The sequence below is a fragment of the Balaenoptera physalus genome (genome assembly GCF_965194825.1).
Source record: "Balaenoptera physalus genome assembly, chromosome: 3".
Classification (NCBI taxonomy): Eukaryota; Metazoa; Chordata; class Mammalia; order Artiodactyla; family Balaenopteridae; genus Balaenoptera; species Balaenoptera physalus.
This window is the reverse complement of record NC_138890.1, coordinates 177,584,595-177,602,786: the sequence shown is the minus strand read 5'-3', so window position 1 is coordinate 177,602,786 and position 18,192 is coordinate 177,584,595. Positions and strand designations below refer to the sequence as shown.

At 49.6% G+C, this 18,192-nt stretch overlaps 1 protein-coding gene across 1 annotated transcript in view; it reads left to right on the top strand.

The window, feature by feature from the left end:
* Positions 1-1,143: 1,143 nt before the first annotated feature.
* The window catches only part of PLEKHG4B (pleckstrin homology and RhoGEF domain containing G4B), a 52,976-nt gene continuing 35,927 nt past the window's right edge, over positions 1,144-18,192 (top strand). Inside the window, 4 exon segments of the mRNA XM_082455539.1 lie at positions 1,144-1,942; positions 8,335-8,532; positions 17,134-17,968; positions 17,971-18,192. Coding sequence (XP_082311665.1) covers positions 1,886-1,942; positions 8,335-8,532; positions 17,134-17,968; positions 17,971-18,192 — 1,312 coding nt within the window. The 5' untranslated portion in view covers positions 1,144-1,885.

Sequence of the window (18,192 nt, the reverse complement as noted above, 5' to 3'; positions counted from 1 at the left end):
ACCTCACTTTAGAATTCCGCAGTCAGGTGATGGCATGTTGCACCTTTAGTAAGTCATCTGTAAATGCAGAGAAGACATTTTCAGGGTTTATTTGGAATTATTATTTTCTGGATTCACCTCCAGGGCCTGTTACAGAAGGTACAGCCCTGAAGCTTGAACCCTGAAGTAGTTCCTTTGTTTAGGCATCCTCCTAATTTGGCCCTGGAAACTGAAAAGTGTTGGTACCATGAAAAAGTACAGTCTGTGGATGAAAAAACTCAGAGCTGAGATGTTTCCAGAACACACGGTCAGCCCCCGGAAATACAGACAGCCGGAACCACCTCGCCAACAGCGGGGGCCGGAGCCCCAGGCTCTGCTCCCGGCCCCGCCTCTCGGGGCTCGGTCACCCAGGAAGCTCCAGCTCAGGACTCTGGAGACAGCTGTGTCCCTGCAGGTGCACTGCAGAACACCTGTCCAGGGGGCCCCTCGGTGGAGATGTGTGCCTGCCCGCCCTCGTGGGAGGTGTCCCCCGGATGCTGTAGTCACCAGTGACCCTGAGTCCCAGGGGTCGTCACATCAACTTTATCTGTGATCAGGTAAATCATGGAATGGCCCCTCTCTGGTGCTGCGCGGCTCGTGGAAGGTTCGAGGTGGGGCATGAGCCTGCTTGCAAAGCTTCTGCCAGAACTGGCATCCACGCGGCCAGCACATTTCCTTGTCACGTGGCCACACCTGATGTGGGTGGGCAGGGCGCACCGTCCTCCCCAGGGAAGCAGGGGTCCCTGAACAACAGCCCCACAGAGGGTTTGCCCTGTTTTCTGCCAGCTCAGCACCTTAGTGGAACACATTTCCTCTGTCCAGCATCCTGGAGACTGACTGCCCCCCAGAGGGATCTTTCCATGTAAATTAAGCTCTTCTAGAGTCCGAGCTTCTTTGTCGTAAATATTTGGTCCAACATTCCTCTGCCTTTCTCTTCTAAAGATGCTGTGGCTGTAACTCAGCTCCATCAACAGGCAGCGTGGGCCACACGGTGCACTGGCTGAAAGCAGACCCTGGTTTTGGAGACACGGGACGAGCAGACAGTTAAGTGCTAAGTGAGCAGTCTGAGCTCCGCTGGATTAGGGAGACCGAGAAGCATTTGTGCAGGGTGTGAGGTGAGCTACAGTGGCCCAAGGGTCAGGGCCCAAGGAGCACTGGCCGGGAGAGAAGACTCACCCCACAGGTGGCAGATGCTGCCGCCTCGGCCCAGGAAAGGTCCAAAGGTGGTGGCTGGATGGAGAGGTCCAGCTCCTGCTTCCCGGGCCAAGGACAGGCAGGTCACACCAGTGTTGATCTTGTAAACCTTCCTTCCGCCAGGCCCTCTGCTTAGAGGCAGCTGCAGCAAGGCCGTCCTAAACCGCAAGTCATTAATATCAGAAAAGACAGGGAGGGCTGGAGAGCCAACCGCAGCTCAGAGAAGAGGCTCTCTTAGAGGCTCTGTTCACTGCTATGAAATTTAAGGACCCTTGTTTGAATATGAAAGAGCTAGGAATAGCATAAGGTGGTACCTTCCTTAATTATTTTCAGTGACCTGAGGAAACACAGGCTGCTCTGTGGAGACACTGGGGCAGGTTCACGTCCAGCCCCCTCATTTCTTCAGATGAAGGTCCTGGTCTTTAGACTGAAATTTTCCTTTTGGGATTTTAAAAACACTTTAGGCCTAAATACAAAGAGTTGTTTATTTTAATACTAGCATATTTATTTATTTTAATACCTTTTGTTGTTAGTTTGATAGAAAAATCTGTAAGCAGTATTTAATATTTAATGTAATGAATATTCAGCACTGCATTTTTAAAAGTTTCAAATTAGAGAGTGTTTTCTCACGACTCTTCTCTGCCAGCTCCACACGCTGCTGAAATCCACTCTAATGGCTCCTCCTGCAGGACGGCCAGAGCAGATCTTGATGGAAAACAAGACTGCAGAAGTGAGACACGGAGTCCAGGGAGGTGCATGGCAGGAGCGGGGCGAGGGTGGGTGTGCATGTGTGTGTGCATTGTGCGTGAGGAGGAGATGAAGGTGCAGGGCACAGTTCTCATAGGTGCATGCATGTGTGCGTGTATGCATGTGCGCACGTGGGAGTGTATGCGTGTGTGCATGTGGGCGTGTGTGCATGTGTGTGGGTGTGTGTGCGTGTGTGCGTGTGCACGTGGGAGTGTATGCGTGTGTGCATGTGTGTGGGTGTGTGTGCATGTGTGTGTGCCTGTGGGAAGACCGAGGTACGGGGCGCAGTCCTGTCCACTTGGCTTCCTCTGAGATTTGCTCATTGCGGACTGTGGGCAGCCTGCTGGAATATGCACTTTCTGGGGCCTGCCCACTGGGACGTGCTGACACAGACCTGCCTCTGTCAGGCTGTAGGAATTAAACACACGGGCTCATTATCAATCTCAGCAGCTGTAAAGTCAGCTCCAGCCCCGGCCTCTCTCACTGCTGGAGGAGGGCGTGTGCCCACGAGGACGGCCCCTGGTGTCCACGGGACACTTCCTCCTGGGAACCTAGCCCACGCAGACACCCTCCTTGGCCCACTGGACTCTGCTGACCCCCCCCTCAGCTGCCCATCTCCCATCCCAGGCACTCAGGCCCTGGCCGCATACTGTCCTCCTGTTGTGGGTTCCTGGATAGCACCTGGCTATCGCAGGAAGAGAGAAGGAATCCCTGGAATACTCCTTGCCCACAGCTGCCCCCTGCTTCCGTGGCAAGGCCAGCCTGGACCCCGGGCTTGCCTGTCTGCTTGCCCTGTGCTCCCGCCTGCACGTCCTGCCCCCGGATCTGGCCTCGGTCCCTGGGGTCAGGTTTTGGGGATCCCCTCCCCCGCAGACTGAGAGTTAGTGAAGGGCAGGGTTGCCCTGACAGGGGCTTGCTGGCTGTGTTGGTGTGGACAGAGGGAAGGAGCTGGGCCAGCCGTGGGCATCCTGAGGACATAGCCTGGTATGGGGAGGGGGCCTCTGGCCAGGTCACAGTGGTGTCTGTCAGCAGCGTGAGACGTCACCACGAGGCCCAGTGGCTCAGCCAGGCCACCCCCAGGTCCTGAGGATTCTGGGTGGGACTGTAGCGTCAGACCTGGGTCCCAGGTGGGCCAGTGTCCCTGGGCTCTAGGGAGGACAGGCATTGGAGTGAGAGGAGGAAGGCCGTGCTCCTCCTGCACGGTCACCGCTCTGGGCTCAGTGGTAACCGAGAGGTTTAACAGGTGGCTGTCGGATGGGCTGTGGAATTCAGAGAGAAAGGGTCTAAGCAGTCGAGGGCTCCCTGGAGCCGCCCCCCCCAGCTGCCGGCATCCGGAGTCTCCCGGAGGCTTCCTGTTCCAATTGCGTTAGAACGCGGGTCAGGAGAGCTGGACACGTGCCGGGGGCGGCTGCTCACCACGGCCCCGGGTCTCTAAAGCGAGGCCAGCGGGATGGGGGCACACGATGCTTTCGGTGACCTCCGAACTCTTCCGGGAGCCTAGAGCGCGGACCTCAAGAGGCCCAGGCACTTCCCCTTCCCAGCGCTTCCCTCCCTGTGCAGCTTTGGGCCTAGAAGCACCTTCAGCCTGCACAGCCGGGAGGGCCAGGAAGCCCTAACACGCAGCAGCTGGCCAGTGGAGAGCAGGGCCAGGTGTAGACCGGCCAGGTGTGGGCAGGCTGGATGCAGACAGCTCTGGTATAGACAGGCTAGCACACCAGCCCAGCCAAGGGGACCAGGCTTCCTAGACAGGTTTTCTTTGACTCAAAGGTGGTTTCTGGGTCTCTGCACACAGGAAATCAGAGATGGCCATCGGGGCCCTGGACAGGACACCGGGGGCCACCACTGGGCCCTTGCAGGAAGGAGACCTCTGTTAAGAGTACCTGAGTGGCTGTAACCAGGTCGGCTGCCCAGAGCAGCCCTCCTGGGAGTGTGGGTTTCGTGCCAGCCTCCTCATTCACGCCGATGGGGCTGAGAAAGTGGCCATTGATGGAAAGTGGGCCACAGGGAGGCCCACTGCTCGGACGGACTGCCGGAAGGGTTCCAGTGTCCCGTGATGGGTACCTGCTGCCGCCCTTACAGCCTGATTTTTATTTCTAAAATCTGGCCAGAGGCAAAGCCCACAGTGGTGAATTTCTGGGGCGGAAGTGCCTGGCTGACAGGCACCCCAGCTCAGATGGTCCCATCCTAGGCTGTGCGCCATCTGGGGTGTGTCTGGGGGCTGGTCATGGGGATGCCAGAGGAGCCGACTCCCAGACCAGACGGGGGCCCTTTGTGACCGCCGCCCTCCCCCCCCCCGCCACACCCACCCAGGGACGGTGCCTCTGGGACGGTGCCCCAGCCCACTTCTGTTTGCTCTCTGCACCCTGACATCAGCCCACTGTGGATTTTCAGAGCAAGGTGACATGACTGTGTCCTGGAGAAGCCCCCCAGCCTGGCTGAGGCGGGTGCACAGGACTGGCTGCCCGGTCTTCCCCTAACCCCATCTAAGACCCCGTCCTGTGTCCTAGACGCGCCCTACTGTCCCTGGGCGTGATGACCCAGATGTCAAGGGGTCACCCACAAGATTGGGCATCTGGGCTCCCTGGTCGTCGGGGTGGCCGCAGGGCAGGCGTCCGCAAGGTGGCTGTGCCGATGCCTCCAACTTTCTTGCGCTCTCCGTCCCCATCGCGACGTGAGGGACCGCACTGGGTCAGAGGCCAGCCCATGTCTGTTTGGGGTAGTGGGGGAGGGTCTCGGAACCTGGTCTGTGCGCCGCCTGCTGGGGACCCTCTCTATCCAGCACTCTGTCGTCTTGGGTGCCTTCCCTGGGGTGGCCCCTGCAGGCCCTCTCCTGATGTGTGGGCTGCCTTGCCATGGCTGCAGACGGCCTGCGGCTCCATCCTGGGTTCACAGCCTCACTCATCCCCAGGGATGCTGCACTTGAATTAAAATGTGAGCACTGCACAGCGGGCCAGCCTCGGCTGCATCTCTCCAGCCAGCCGGCCCCTGGACGGGCACCCTGCTGGTCCCTCGCCCCGTTCAGCTGGCATCCTTCAGTCAGCACAAGCCTCCAAGTGAGAAGAAACTCCGTTTGCTGTGACATTTGGCTGTTGCTTGCCCCCGGGAGGGAGAAGCAGGTTGTTTCCAGCGGGCATCTTTCCCAAGTCTCTGCGACCGGCCCCCACTAGGCCCCAGCCTCTGTCTCCTCATCTCCAGCACACGCGAGGTTAGAGGGTCACGGGGCGGGCGTGTGCACCGAGACTGGGTCCTCTCCTGCAGGGGCAGGGCAGGAGGAACTTGCCGCCACGAAGTCACTCTCATGTCACCCAAATTTTACTAAACTTAGCAGGGAAAACAAATCCTTTGTCAAGAGTGAAGCTTTAAAATGTTTTTCCAGATGTAAATTTTCTGTTGTTATAAGGCAAAAGCAGTTCTGCTGTCGGCCAAATAACACAGGATTCTCAGTGCAGCGGAATGGTAATCAAATGCCTTCACACCAGTGCTGTCTCAGCCATCCCACTAATGTGTGTTCACACTTGTCACAGTCTAAGCCGCAGTTAGATTTATGATCAAGTAAACAGGCGCAGTCCTACGTTCTGAAGCCAGCCATGTCCGTATGTGCATTTGCTTCAAACGGGAATCCTGAGTTGTTTCAGAAGTCAGTCCTTTCCTGTCTACTTGGGATGTTTTGATGGTTTGCCAGGTTTTGGTGAATGGGTGAGTTATACCATGTGGAGAGCGGGCCCAGGTGGAAACAGTTAGAAATGCTCAACGGACATTCTCCCTCCCTGTGTCCACTCCCTCCTCTGCCTCTGCACCCAGAGGCCTAGGAACGATTTTAAGAATTTGCCCACTTGGCTCCCTACTTATCTAGGTGTACACACACACACATAAACATACACACACCCCCCACAAAGGCACACACACAGACACCCACATGCACAGACACACACACAGACACCCCACACGCTCACACACACACACACAGACACGCACAGCCCAGCAAACATCAGGGAAGACGATGCTAAACAGACAAATGAACCAGATGATGGAACTTCACCCTTTAAGATACTAAACAGTGTTCTCTTTTTAAGCATTTCTTATGGAAATCTTTCTGAAACGTACTGTATACTTTCCTGTTTTCTTAAGCAGAATTGAGTATATTCAAGGTAATTTGGTTTTGCTATGATGTAATAGTTTCTGCCTCTCTGCTCTCAGGCTCCTGTATGTCCGCTGCCCCCTCCTGTAATTTGTGTGCAAGTAGGAACATTTGCCTATACCGAGCACGCCAGCCTGGGGCACGCTTCAGGCTGCGGGGTGGTTCGTGTCTGTTCTGGGGTGCAGGCCCTAGACGTCCGCCTCCGGTCAGGTAACCTGGCTGGTCCATCAGAACCCTCTCCCCTAGGACAGGAGAGCCCCGTCATCAGGGTGGCGGGGGGCTCCCACGGCAGCGCCCCGAGAGCGGCGACAGCCGGACAGGGCTGTGCAGGCAGCGCCCTCGGGCACGTGAGCGCAGAGAGGCTAGAGGAGTCGCTCCCTCGGCTTTCCCGAGGCTTCCTCGCCTCACCTAACCTGGGAAGTGGCCTCTCGGGCGGCAGGCAGCTCCCTTGGGCAGCTCTTGCCAGGACCAGCCTCCGAGTGGGGGACCGCACAGGGCATGGGGGCTGGTGGAGGGGCGTCCGCCAGGCTGAGTGCGGGGCCAGACCCGGTCGCCGCGGGAACCGAAGGGCAGAGAAGGGGCCGGGGAGGCCGTTGCTGCCCATGGGTGACCAGGGCTGTGGGGTCTCCAGGAGCGGCCCCTTCCCCCCGACACTGAGCAGCTTTCAGAAGGTGAGCTGGCGAGGTGGGGGCCGATATCCTGCTGACCACAGCTGACCGAGGAATCGGGGCCTGCCCTGTGGGTCTGGGGTCTGGGGGAGGAACGGGCCTGGGTTTGGGCATCTGAGCGGCAGGAGGACGTCTCTCCCAGGGAGGGCCTGAAGTTTGCATTTCAATTCAAAGTAGGTCCTTAGAGACTGTGCTCCAGGGCCGCACCCCACCTCCTTCCAGCCGATTTGTATCTCTAGTAACTTCCGAGGATGCTGAGTCCTGCCCCCGCTCCAGACCAGCTCCGTTCAGTCCCTGGACTGATGTTTGTTTGTGACTCAGGTGTGATTTGAGTTCTTGGAAGCCAGAGCACATGGCACTTTGGGGAAGAATCGGTATGTAGAGAATTCCTGTTGGCAAGGGAGTGGCCCTGTCTGGCGGGGGAGCAGGAGGTGGCAGGAAGGCCGGTGCGGGCCTGGGAGACTCAGCAGGCTGACGGGGAGGTGGGGGGGCTCCAGCCTCTGAGCTGACCTGCGGCACATGGCCCTCGGCCCTCGGCCCTCGGGCAGGACAGAGGGCTTCTCTTCAGCTCCTCATTTACTGCAGACTTAGAGGATTCACTGCTTTATTTTCAGTTGCCTTGGGAAAGTATCTATGATTAGCCATTCAGAGGAGTCTCAGACAGTAATCATTGTTCCTTTAAAAATCAATTATGCAATTTTAACCTCTTTGGCTTTTAACTGTTATTTGTGGCCTTGCATTTCCTCTCCAAACAAATAAACCTTATGGCATTTCCTCAGGAAATGTTACATCTAAAAATAGAATTAAGTATTTTTTAAACTAAAAGCTTTCTGTCTTTATATAAAAGCATGTTGCACCAAAATTTAAAGGGGAAATCAGATACCAATGATAGCTGTTTTTGGAATGACTGAATGAGCACAGTTCTGGGATTTTGATGCAGGATGCCCTAATGGTTTCTATTTAAATTTTAAAAAATCATCAGTACAAGTAAAATGTATTTCCTAGGATGAACTTCCTTTCTGAGTATAAAATGGCATATGGACCAGCTCTGTCCTCCCCACAAGGGCCCCCCATTCCCTGTGCAGAGCCAGGAGTGCTGGGGAAGGGGGACCAGGGAAGGGGGAAGCCCCTGAGAAATTCCCCATGCTCCACGGAAGATCCTAAAAAGCAGCATTTAAGGTGCGTGTTTCAGAATTTGATGGGATGGAACTTATGTCAGACCAAACTTGGTGGTGCCTCCTGTGGTAACAATGACAGCCGTCACTCACAGGCATTAGATAGGGTTCCCCTCGTGGGCACAGGTGTCAGGTGTACCTGTTACAGACATGGGCACTTCCTCAGATGCTTCCGCTCTGTGACAACGTGGGGACCAACAGATCCTCCCCAACAGGAACTCTTCTCTGTGCTGGGGATTCGCCCGTACCTCCTGTGTTTCACAAAGATACCTCACATCCCCGGACATACGCCGGGTGCCTTCACAGTGGACACCTCAGTGCTAGCCTGTGAAGGTGTCCAGTGCACCTGTCTCATTAGATGTATTAAATTTCCCAAACCTCTCTTCCACTTCAGGATCTGGAATCCCTCGACACCTACATACAGAGCACACTCTCTGCCCTCTACCCACCTTTTGAGGCCACAGCAGCCACGGTGCTCTGGCAGCTGTTCAGCGTGGCCGAGAAGCTCTACGGTGGGGACGGGCTGCGCTGCCTCATGGACTTCCTCATCCCAGCCAAGAGGGCCCTGCAGCACCTGCAGCGGGAGGCCTGTGTGAGTACTTCCCCGGGGATGGAGCCCGTGGGAGGCCCGCCCGTTCACTTTTGACTAGGGAGAAGAGACAGGCAGTGTTTTAATCTGGTAGCTGGAAAATATCTAATCTGAGCCGTAGGGATTTTAGATCCAGGTGAATATGCTGGTGAAGGAAGCAAAGGAGGATATGCTTCTGTGCATTTCAGACTAATCCAGGGGTTAAGCGGACATCATTCAAGTGAGCATTTGTTGTTTTCTTTCTGAAAGAAAGCAGGGTATTATTTAAAAATAAAAATAAATTGTAGTCTCAGCCATTTTTTTTGTAGCGTTTAAACACATAACTGGGGAAACCGTCCCATTTTCCTCTATTCCATTGGGTCCTTTGGGCACTGGCTCAGCTTATCCCTTTGGCTTCTGGCTCCACCTTTTCCTGGTTCCAAATAATTGGTGAAATAAGGCATATGCCCCAGAAACAGGGCTTCTCAACCTGCCAGTGAGCATGGAGCCCACTGTCTGCAGACTTCTCTCTGGTGCCCCAGGGAACTCTCACTCCAGTCTATGTACGAAGGGACTAAGTCCCCCTCCTGAGTAGTCATCTCAGAACGTACGGGAGCAGTTCCAGTATATACAGACAGACCCTGCTGAATGAATCTCTTATGTGTTTAGTTTATTTGGAGGATATTTTTATTGTAGGTTATTTCTGAGGCAGTGTTAAAAACTAATGGCAGCCACGTTGCAGGTATGTTGCAGTGAACTGCAGAGATTCATGGCTAGATCTTAAAAAGTAAGATCTTTATTAATCATCACCTTTTACTACTCCAGTCATATTGAATTAGGGCTTTTTGAAAAACTACCACTGGGCTACTTCGATTTATTAAACTCTTTGAATGTCTTTTAACTGAGTGTGGTAGAGAAATGACCATGGATATCCTAGATTTAATTCTTTGTTTGCAGTAGTCTGCCTAGAGGATATTTCCTTCATGATTATGTACCTTTGCACATCTAAAGGGTGTTGACTGATAGGGAAGAAGCAGAGAAATTTGCCTGTCAGGAGATAAAAGCAGCACACAGAGCCAAGCTGCTTTAAGTTGGATCTGAAAACACTTGCTCCCTTTCAAAGGCATGTCTTGAAAAGCTATTCTGAACTAATGTTTTGTCTTTTCTTCTAATTTTCTTTTTCCTTCCATTTTAACAAGTCATCACCCTTCCCACTTCCAAATTGCTTATCTTCTGAAAAAGCCATATGAATAATATTACTCTTTAATATGGATGCATATTTATAAGTATTTAAAAAGCATAAAATGAAATTTAGGGACAGCCTTACTGTTTTCATATTTATATTGCTTTTTACTTTTTAATTAAGAAATTAAAATTTGATCATCTATATGACATAGGAGAAAATGAACTTATCTTGACAACTGTGAATATAAAAATATTTTAGTTAATGTAAATTCAATGCAGTTTTTATTCATTTACCAAGTATCATCGAAGTATGTGGCTTGGAGATCATTATTAATCATATTAATTTTAAGATAAGTTTCTATGTTAACATAAGAGTTCGATGACCACCATTTTCCCATCCCTCTGTAGAAACCAGAAATGCTTAAATTCACTCACTGACTTATTTGTAACTTTGTTTCATCACGGTTTGTGTCCAAAAAATGCTTGGAGAAGTTTAAAGAAAAGTAATCAGAAAGATATAAAACAGAATGTTTCTGCAAGGGGGGAAAGCAGGGGCAAGGGATTAGAACTTAAAAAATGAAATCAAATGGAAATCAGAAAAGGAGAAGGGAATAAACAAGATAAAAACATGGAAATAAAAAGTACAACATATATAATAACAGGTTGAAAAAGGCAGGCCAGCAAAATTCTAACCAAGGATAATGGATGTAGCGATGTTCACAACAAACTAAATATAGTAAAAGGCAAATGCATTGATAGGGCTAAAGAGGACCATTCGATAATAGCACTGCTAACAACCAGGAAGCTGTAACAATCTGTAAACTCCTAACAACATAGCCTGAAAATGCTTGAAGCAGAAACTGAGGGAATTACAAGTGGGAGATTTCACCTCCCTCCAAAGCAAACAGGAAAAGCAGGCCACTTACATATTACTTAAGATAAACATCTGAACACGATATCTCTCTCTGCTAATGGGCATGCGTGGAGTGCTGAGCCCAACAATTTTAGAATACATATAGTTCCCAAGCACAAATGGAACCTTCTCCAAACTTAACCAATATTTGATAAAATTCTAGCCAAGTTTTACCATTAGAAGATATACATTTATCTCAAGAATGTATACAATTAGAGAATATTAAAGAACATACATTCTTAAGCATTCACATACATTTACCAAATTTGACCAGAATTGACCATTAGCAATAACATGTTAACAAATACCAAAGAATTGATATCTTAAGACCACAAAGCAATAAAACTAGAAATCAAGTTTTCAAAAGACACCCTTCTATTTGGAAATTTGTAAATGTACTCCTAACAGAGAACCACAAAGGAAACTGGCAAAACAGTTAGAGCTGATGAACAGGTGAGCCCTATTTCCATTTAGGATGTTGAAGTGTATGAAAGACTTTACTCTTGCCAAAACAACAAGAAATTCTGATACAAACCAAACAAGTACACCTTCCTCTAAAGCCGTCCAAGAGCTGTGGATACACAAAGAGCTAAAAGAGCTTAACCGTGGAGTGACAATGCCTTCCTAAGTGAGCAAAGAGCAGAAGACACTTCCATCCCTGGGGCCAGTCACCGAGGTTTCAGGGAGGATGGATGAGGAGCTGCCAGAGGAAGACCATCTCTGCTCAGACTAGCAGGAACCGGACTTCAGAAACCTCAGGGCTGGAATATCAGATTGGAATCTGGAGGAGCCTCGAATGTAACGATAATCCTCTCTACTAATCCTAGAAATTCTCTAACAGAATAAGTGGAGACTGAGGGGTGGGAACAGAAAGCAAAATATATCAAAATCTTAAAATCACACAGTTTCAAAGTGTTGTGATTTCCAACTCTCATGGTCTCATGGTCTCACAGTCTTAAAATTTTTGTCTCATAGTTTTAACATGTCCCAGTTCAGAAGTCCAGCAGCGGTTGGTACCAGGCCTCCCTGGATGGAGAGTTGTGAACCCAACCACTGGAGCACTTGAAACAGTTGGTAAACCGAAATTTATGAAAGTTGAACCAAGCCTCAACCAATGTAAATTTTATAAGCTATTCTTGGTGGCCAAGAGAGTCGGGGGCTGAGCTGAAAAGTGAAGAGATATCTCACTGGACTCCTGGGGAGTTTAAAGCCACAACCCACCCCAAGCTTGCTCTGTTTCTAAGTGCTTTAAACTGATAAACACTTCATCCTAGCTGTCTAACAGGGTAAAGAGCATTTCCTCTTTTTAAAAAATTATCTGCTTTAGGCAAAAGCTCAGGCATAAAATTTAAAAATTACAAAATGTGCAAAGGCACCAGATTATCAACCCATAAAAAGGAGAAAAAATTGTCAATAGAAAGAGACTCACAGACTACCCAGGTTTGGAATTATAAGGCCAACTTTTTAAAAACTATGATAAACATATTAAATAATCTACAAGTAAATATGGATGAAGTGGATGAAGAATTTCAGGAACGATTTGGAAACTGTAAAATGAGAACAAAGTGGAAATCTTAGAACTAAAAATACTGTATACGTGATTTGAAGACATGCCAGAAGAAATGAAGCAGACGGAAGCACAGAGAGGAGAGAGAGGAGGGAAAAAGGTGAGCAAGCTTCAGTAACTTATGGGAGTGTCAAGTCAGACATATGTGCAATCGGATTCCCAGAAGGGAAGGAGTGAGAAAATAGGGCCGAAAAAAATATTTAAAGAAATATTGTTGGATAATGTAACAATTTGTTAAAAAACGCAGATCTAACACATAGATCCAGGAAGCTCATCAAACCCGGAGCAGGATAAATACCAACAGAACAACACTTAGACACATTGTAATTAAATGCTGAAAACCCATCATAAAGGGGAAATCTTAACATACAGGGGCAGCAATAAGAATGATGGTGGCTTTTTATCGGAAGCATTGGACTTCAGAAGACAATGGAAAAATATCTTTAAAAAGTTAAAGGAAGAAAAGTCAACCTAAAATTCTATATACAGCAAAAAATATCTCTCAACAGGAAGATAAAATAATGACATTTCCAGATAAGTAAAAGAGTAGACTAGCACAGATGCTATGCAAGAAATGCTAAAGGGAGGTCTAGAGTCTGAAGGGATCTGGTACCAGGTAGAAGCTCAGATCGACAGAAGAATGAAGAGCGCAAAGAAAGGCTAAATTTGTAAGTGTGAGTTTCTTTTAAAAATTATTGACCACTTAAAGCAATATATTGTGGGATTTATAACAAATGTAGCAATAAGACATATGACAACAAAAGCATAAACTGTGGAAGGGAGTAAATCGAATTATAGCATCTAGCATTATAGCTTTATAACGCTAAAATTATACATTTGAAATTATAGCTTTAGAGTTTCTTGCATAGCATCTGTGCTAGTCTACTCTTTTATTTATCTGGAAATGTCATTATTTTACCTTACTGCTGTAAGGTTGTTACATTGTTTTAAAATAATATATTGCTTTAAGATAGACTGTGATAAGTTAAAGATGCATATTGTAATATTGAGAGCAACCACTAAAAATAAGACAAATAGGTATAACTAAAAATTCAATAGAGGAAATAAATGGAATCTAAAAAATAGAAGAGGAGATAAAAGGAAGAACAAAGGAACAAAGATAGGGCAAATAGAAATTTTATGCCAAGATGATAGATTTAATCCAGCCATGTCAATAATTATATTAAATGTCATTAAGTGAATTTAACATTCCAAGTAAAATACAGAGATTGTCAGACTGGAAAAAAGGCAGGACCAACTAAATGCTGGTTATAAGAATTGCCCTTTAAATGCAAAGACAATCCAAAGACTGAAAGTAAAAGAATCAAAACAGATATACCATGTGGTCTGAGAAATGCAAAGCAAATGACAAGACACAAGTTTTTGCTTACTAATGAGCAGAAAAATAGACAGGTTAGTATTCAGAGCAGAGAGAGTTCAGTACGATAGACAAGGTGATGCTCTTCTCATTGTGGTGAAAATTGTAATGACCTCTCTGGAAAGCAGTTGTTTTAATATGTATGCAGAATCTTTAAATTGTCACGCACAGTTTGACTCAGAAAGTTTAGCCACAGCAAGTGATCTAAAATGCAAGTCCAGATTCATTCCCAATAATATGTGTTGCAATGTTACTTATAATAGTAAAAAACAGGTATACATATTAGGAGGAAGGTTAAATCAATAATGTATAAATATACACAGATTAAAATGTTTTAAAGAAATGTTTTTAAATGAGGTAATGATTGTGATATAATATTAAGCCAAAAAGAGGTTGTAAGTTTGTTTTATATCTGTGTTTTTTAACGTACATTTTAAAAACAAGCACAAGGGACTTCCCTGGTGGCGCAGTGGTTAAGAATCTGCCTGCCAATGCAGGGGACACGGGTTCGATCCCTGGTCTGGGAAGATCCCACATGCCGCGGAGCAACTAAGCCTGTGCACCACAACTACTGAGCCTGCGCTCTAGAGCCTGTGAGCCACAACTACTGAGCCCACGTGCCACAACTACTGAAGCCCACGTGCCTAGAGCCCATGCTCCGCAACAAGAGAAGCCACCGCAACGAGAAGTCTGCTCGCCGCAACTAGAGAAGGCCCACACGCGGCAAGGAAGACCCAACGCAGCCAAAAATAAATAAATAAATAAATTTATAAAAACTAACTAAATAAATAAAAACAAGCACAAGAGGCCATGCAGTGACCTTAGCATGTTGTGCTGTTGAAGGCCTGTGAGTGTGGATACAGGGCAGTTCTGCTTGTTCTTCTTTCTTCACTTTGGAAACATCCCCTAATTAGCAAAATAGAAAGGAAACCTTAAAAAGTTGGAGATAAGAGGTGATGTTCTAGTCTATGGCAGCTTTAACTGACTGCTCAGGACCCGGGTGTGTAATTCTCAGCCCTGGCTGAAACATACAGACACTGACGAGGCAGCAAGTTGCGTGTGGCAGCCAGACTCCATGCACAGAGCTCAGGCCAAGGGCACGCTGAAGAACACCTAGTCACCATCTGGGAAGCTGGTCAGTCTTCCTGAAATATGAACAAATATGTTCAGGTGCTTCTGGTGCCTGGTAATATGTTGTTGAGCGGACCACCTGGGGACCATCCTCTGCCACAGGGTCGGGGAGACAGGACCCCAACAGGCAGATAGTTGGGACAGTGTTCCATGGACACACGCAGAGGGAAGCTTGTCCCCCTGTGCCCAGTCAGGCCCAGGAAGGTCGCCTGTCCGCTTGCCCAGGACAGCCTGGACAGTGGATGGTCTGCACGGGGCAACAGTACGTGACGCTGTCAAGGACCCAGGGAAGCTCAGCTGTAGTTTTCACATTTAATCCACAGCCAGGTCCCTGTTCTGGCTTTTCCAAGGGACCAGAAAAGTTTTGTTTTGTTTTGCTTTTAGTCACCCAAGCAGGAAAGGAATGCTGAGATTTTTGGAATATTGTTAATAACTGATATGATGCGTCTATGATGATTGAAAACCTGCTATGATCTTGTGACATGCAGGTTCCTGAACCGCTTCGTGAAAGCTCATTATAAAGAAAGACTCTGTACTTGCTTTTAGCAGCTGAACTGTAGCTCTTAAACAGTGAAGCCCACCCACCTCCTTTTGAATAAAAAAGCTTTGGTTCTAACACCTCTTCCTTGAAACACCTCAAACAACCTTTTTTTGTTTTGTTTTGGGGTTTTTTTTGGTTTTTTTTTTTTTTGGCTGCACCGCCCGGCTTGTGGGATCTTAGTTCCCTGATCAGGGACTGAACCTGGGCCCTTGGCAGTGAGAGCATGGAGCCCTAACCACTGGACCGCCAGGGAATTCCCTCAAACAACCATTTAGAGAAGGTGTTGAAATGAGAGAAAGAAAGCTCCTTTTCAACCTGGAGTTTTCTCAGAACTGGAACTACTCAGAACATGACTATATTTATAGCATCTGTTGAATTTGGATTCCAGAGGAGTAGAAAGATTTACAATCAAAACTGTAGAGAGTTCGCCTTTCAGAACTGTGGTGGGTACGTGTCCGCTAACGGTGAGTGCAAAAAAATTACTGTCTGTTAAATGTTTTTTTTAAATCTCGCAGTAACTAAGGCAGAAATAGGACCACAATTCACAGAAAGAGCAAAAGTACATGAGAATTTACAGAAAACAAGCATCAGAAAACTGTTGGCTTCACAATCACGTGATGTGAATTAAAACAACAACATTCCACAGCATACGTGTTAATTTAGGAAACAGTTTCTTGATGTAAAGCCTTACGCTGCTAATCAGCGGGCACGGTGATACCTTACTGTGATACCCTACTGCTGACAGTATGTCTCTTGATAACAAATCGGTCATATTGTCAAGAATCATAAAAGACATTCATAGCCTTTGATCCTGTAATCCTAATCCCGGAAAATGATAATTTAAAAGAAGAAGAATATCATGAAAATGATATCATGAACACGTTCCCTGCATTTTTGATTTACAATAGAAATCCACAGAAGCACTGTCGATTCTGACAATAGAGGATCCTTAAGTAACCATCAAGATGGCAACTGAGTAACAGAAGTGCTCGCTTAGGGTGACTGCTGACAAGAATGCCAAATTCTGTCTACACTACTATTGCAGTTTAAATAACTAATGATAAACAGTGGATAAGGGCACAGAAAAGTTAAAAGTCTCTAGAGGTATATTAGGATGAGATTCTTTCTTCTTTTTCATTTTCTGTATTATTTAATTAGGGGTTGTGCAGTAAGTCAGTGCTGGAGTAGGGAAAGCTGCAAAAAAAAATGCTGGAACTAAACCCAAACAGTAGAATGCGATCCCGTTTCAGAACCTGTATCTGCAGCTCTGGCATGTGGGCGTCCCACCGCTGTTCCCTATCAGCCTGACACCCTCACGCCCCACGGAGACACTGGCTCAGCCATCCTGAAGTCGAAACCTTTTTTCTAGAGCAAGTTCTTCTCAAAGAGGTGGTTAAGGACTCACCCCATAATCGACAGCTTGGTTGCAAACTCCAGTGACCCCTTCAAATAAGCAGAAAGGACGGCTGCTGTGGGTGGGAGCTTGCGTGACGTGGGTGCCCTAGATCAGTGCCCTCTCACCGTGGTCCCCACCCTGCAGTTCCAGAGGCCGTGCTCTGCCTGCGGGCTGCCCGTGGGTGCCGTGAGCTTAGACCAAGGGCTGCAGGGGCGAGAGGGTGAAAGCCCAGCCCCTGCCCAGGTGGGGCCGACCCCTGGGAGTGGCTCAGCCCACAGCCCCTGGGGTTGAGCCTGTGCCTGGGGTGGCTCCCCGCTCCCAGCTGTCCACCTCCCCCAGCCACCCAGGAAGAGCTGTACGAACGTGTTTCTAACTGCCCTGTCTTCAGTCCTGATCCCTTGGGTGTTCTGAGGTGCTGGGAGCCCCAGTCGCCCACCCTCCTGCTGGACAGAGACCAGAGACTCTGACAGGTTCCACGTCAGCCGCTAATCTCCCTCCATCGCTCTCGTCCCAGGCCAGGTACGCGGGCCTCCTCTTCCTACACGAAGGCTGGCCGCTGTGCATCCGCGAGAAGGTGGTGGTGCAGCTGGCGCCCCTGCGCGGAGTCAGCCTCAGGCCTGGGGACTTCTACCTGCAGATCACTGTGACGGCGGGGAGGCAGCCCGCCAGACTGGTCTTGAAACGCCTCTCCCGGCTTGGGCAAGGCTCGGAGGAAGTCGCTGTCCCTGAGACCATGTACGGCTGTGTCTTCACGGGACAGTTCCTGGAACTGGTGAACGGGGAGCAGAGCAGTGTCCCCTTGCAAAACTGCTTGCTGACCTCGGGCTCGGCGGTCTACCGCACCCCCTGGAACAACGTCACAGACCCTGTCTTTGTCGCCACCACCGGAACCAACCTGCGCAGCTGCCCCAGCCGTCCTGGGCCTCAGCAGCCGCCACCCGGCAGCACCTCGGAGGCTGCAGCCCCGGCACCAACCGCGGCCAGCCCCGCTCCCCAGGGAGGCATGCCTTCCAAGCACACCCCAACCCTGCCCCACTGCGCCGGGCATCCCAGCAGTGACCAGCCCCGCCGTCTTCCTTCCCCAGGAAGGACTGAGTGCGAAAGCCCCAGGACCCTGTCCGGGAGTCCCAGTGGAGGCCTCACGGGGTTTGGCCCCTCAGAGCAGGACCCCTGGGAGTGTCCTGAGAGCCCTGAAGGACCAGGAGGGAGGCTGGACCCCACGGACAGCAAGGACGGCTCCAAGGCCCTCGCCTGCCACGCAGAGGGGGGCAGCCCGAGCTCCAGGAGGCGGCCGCCCAGGGCCCCAGGCAGTGTGGAGGCCAGGCGCTGGTTCAGGAAGTCCTACATGGAGGCCTGCGGAACCCTATGCCCCTGGGCTCCAGCTCTGAGGACTCCATCGGGGACAAGGCCTGTGGCTCCCAGACCCACGGCCGCAGGGCCCGGGGGGCCAGGGCAGCGGCCAGTCTCACCCAGAAAGAGATCCCTGGCCCTGGGGGGGACCCCCAGGAGATCCCGAGTCAAGAGAGTGGTCCAGGAGCTGCAGGGAGAACCCTTCCCAGGAGGTCTCGATCCT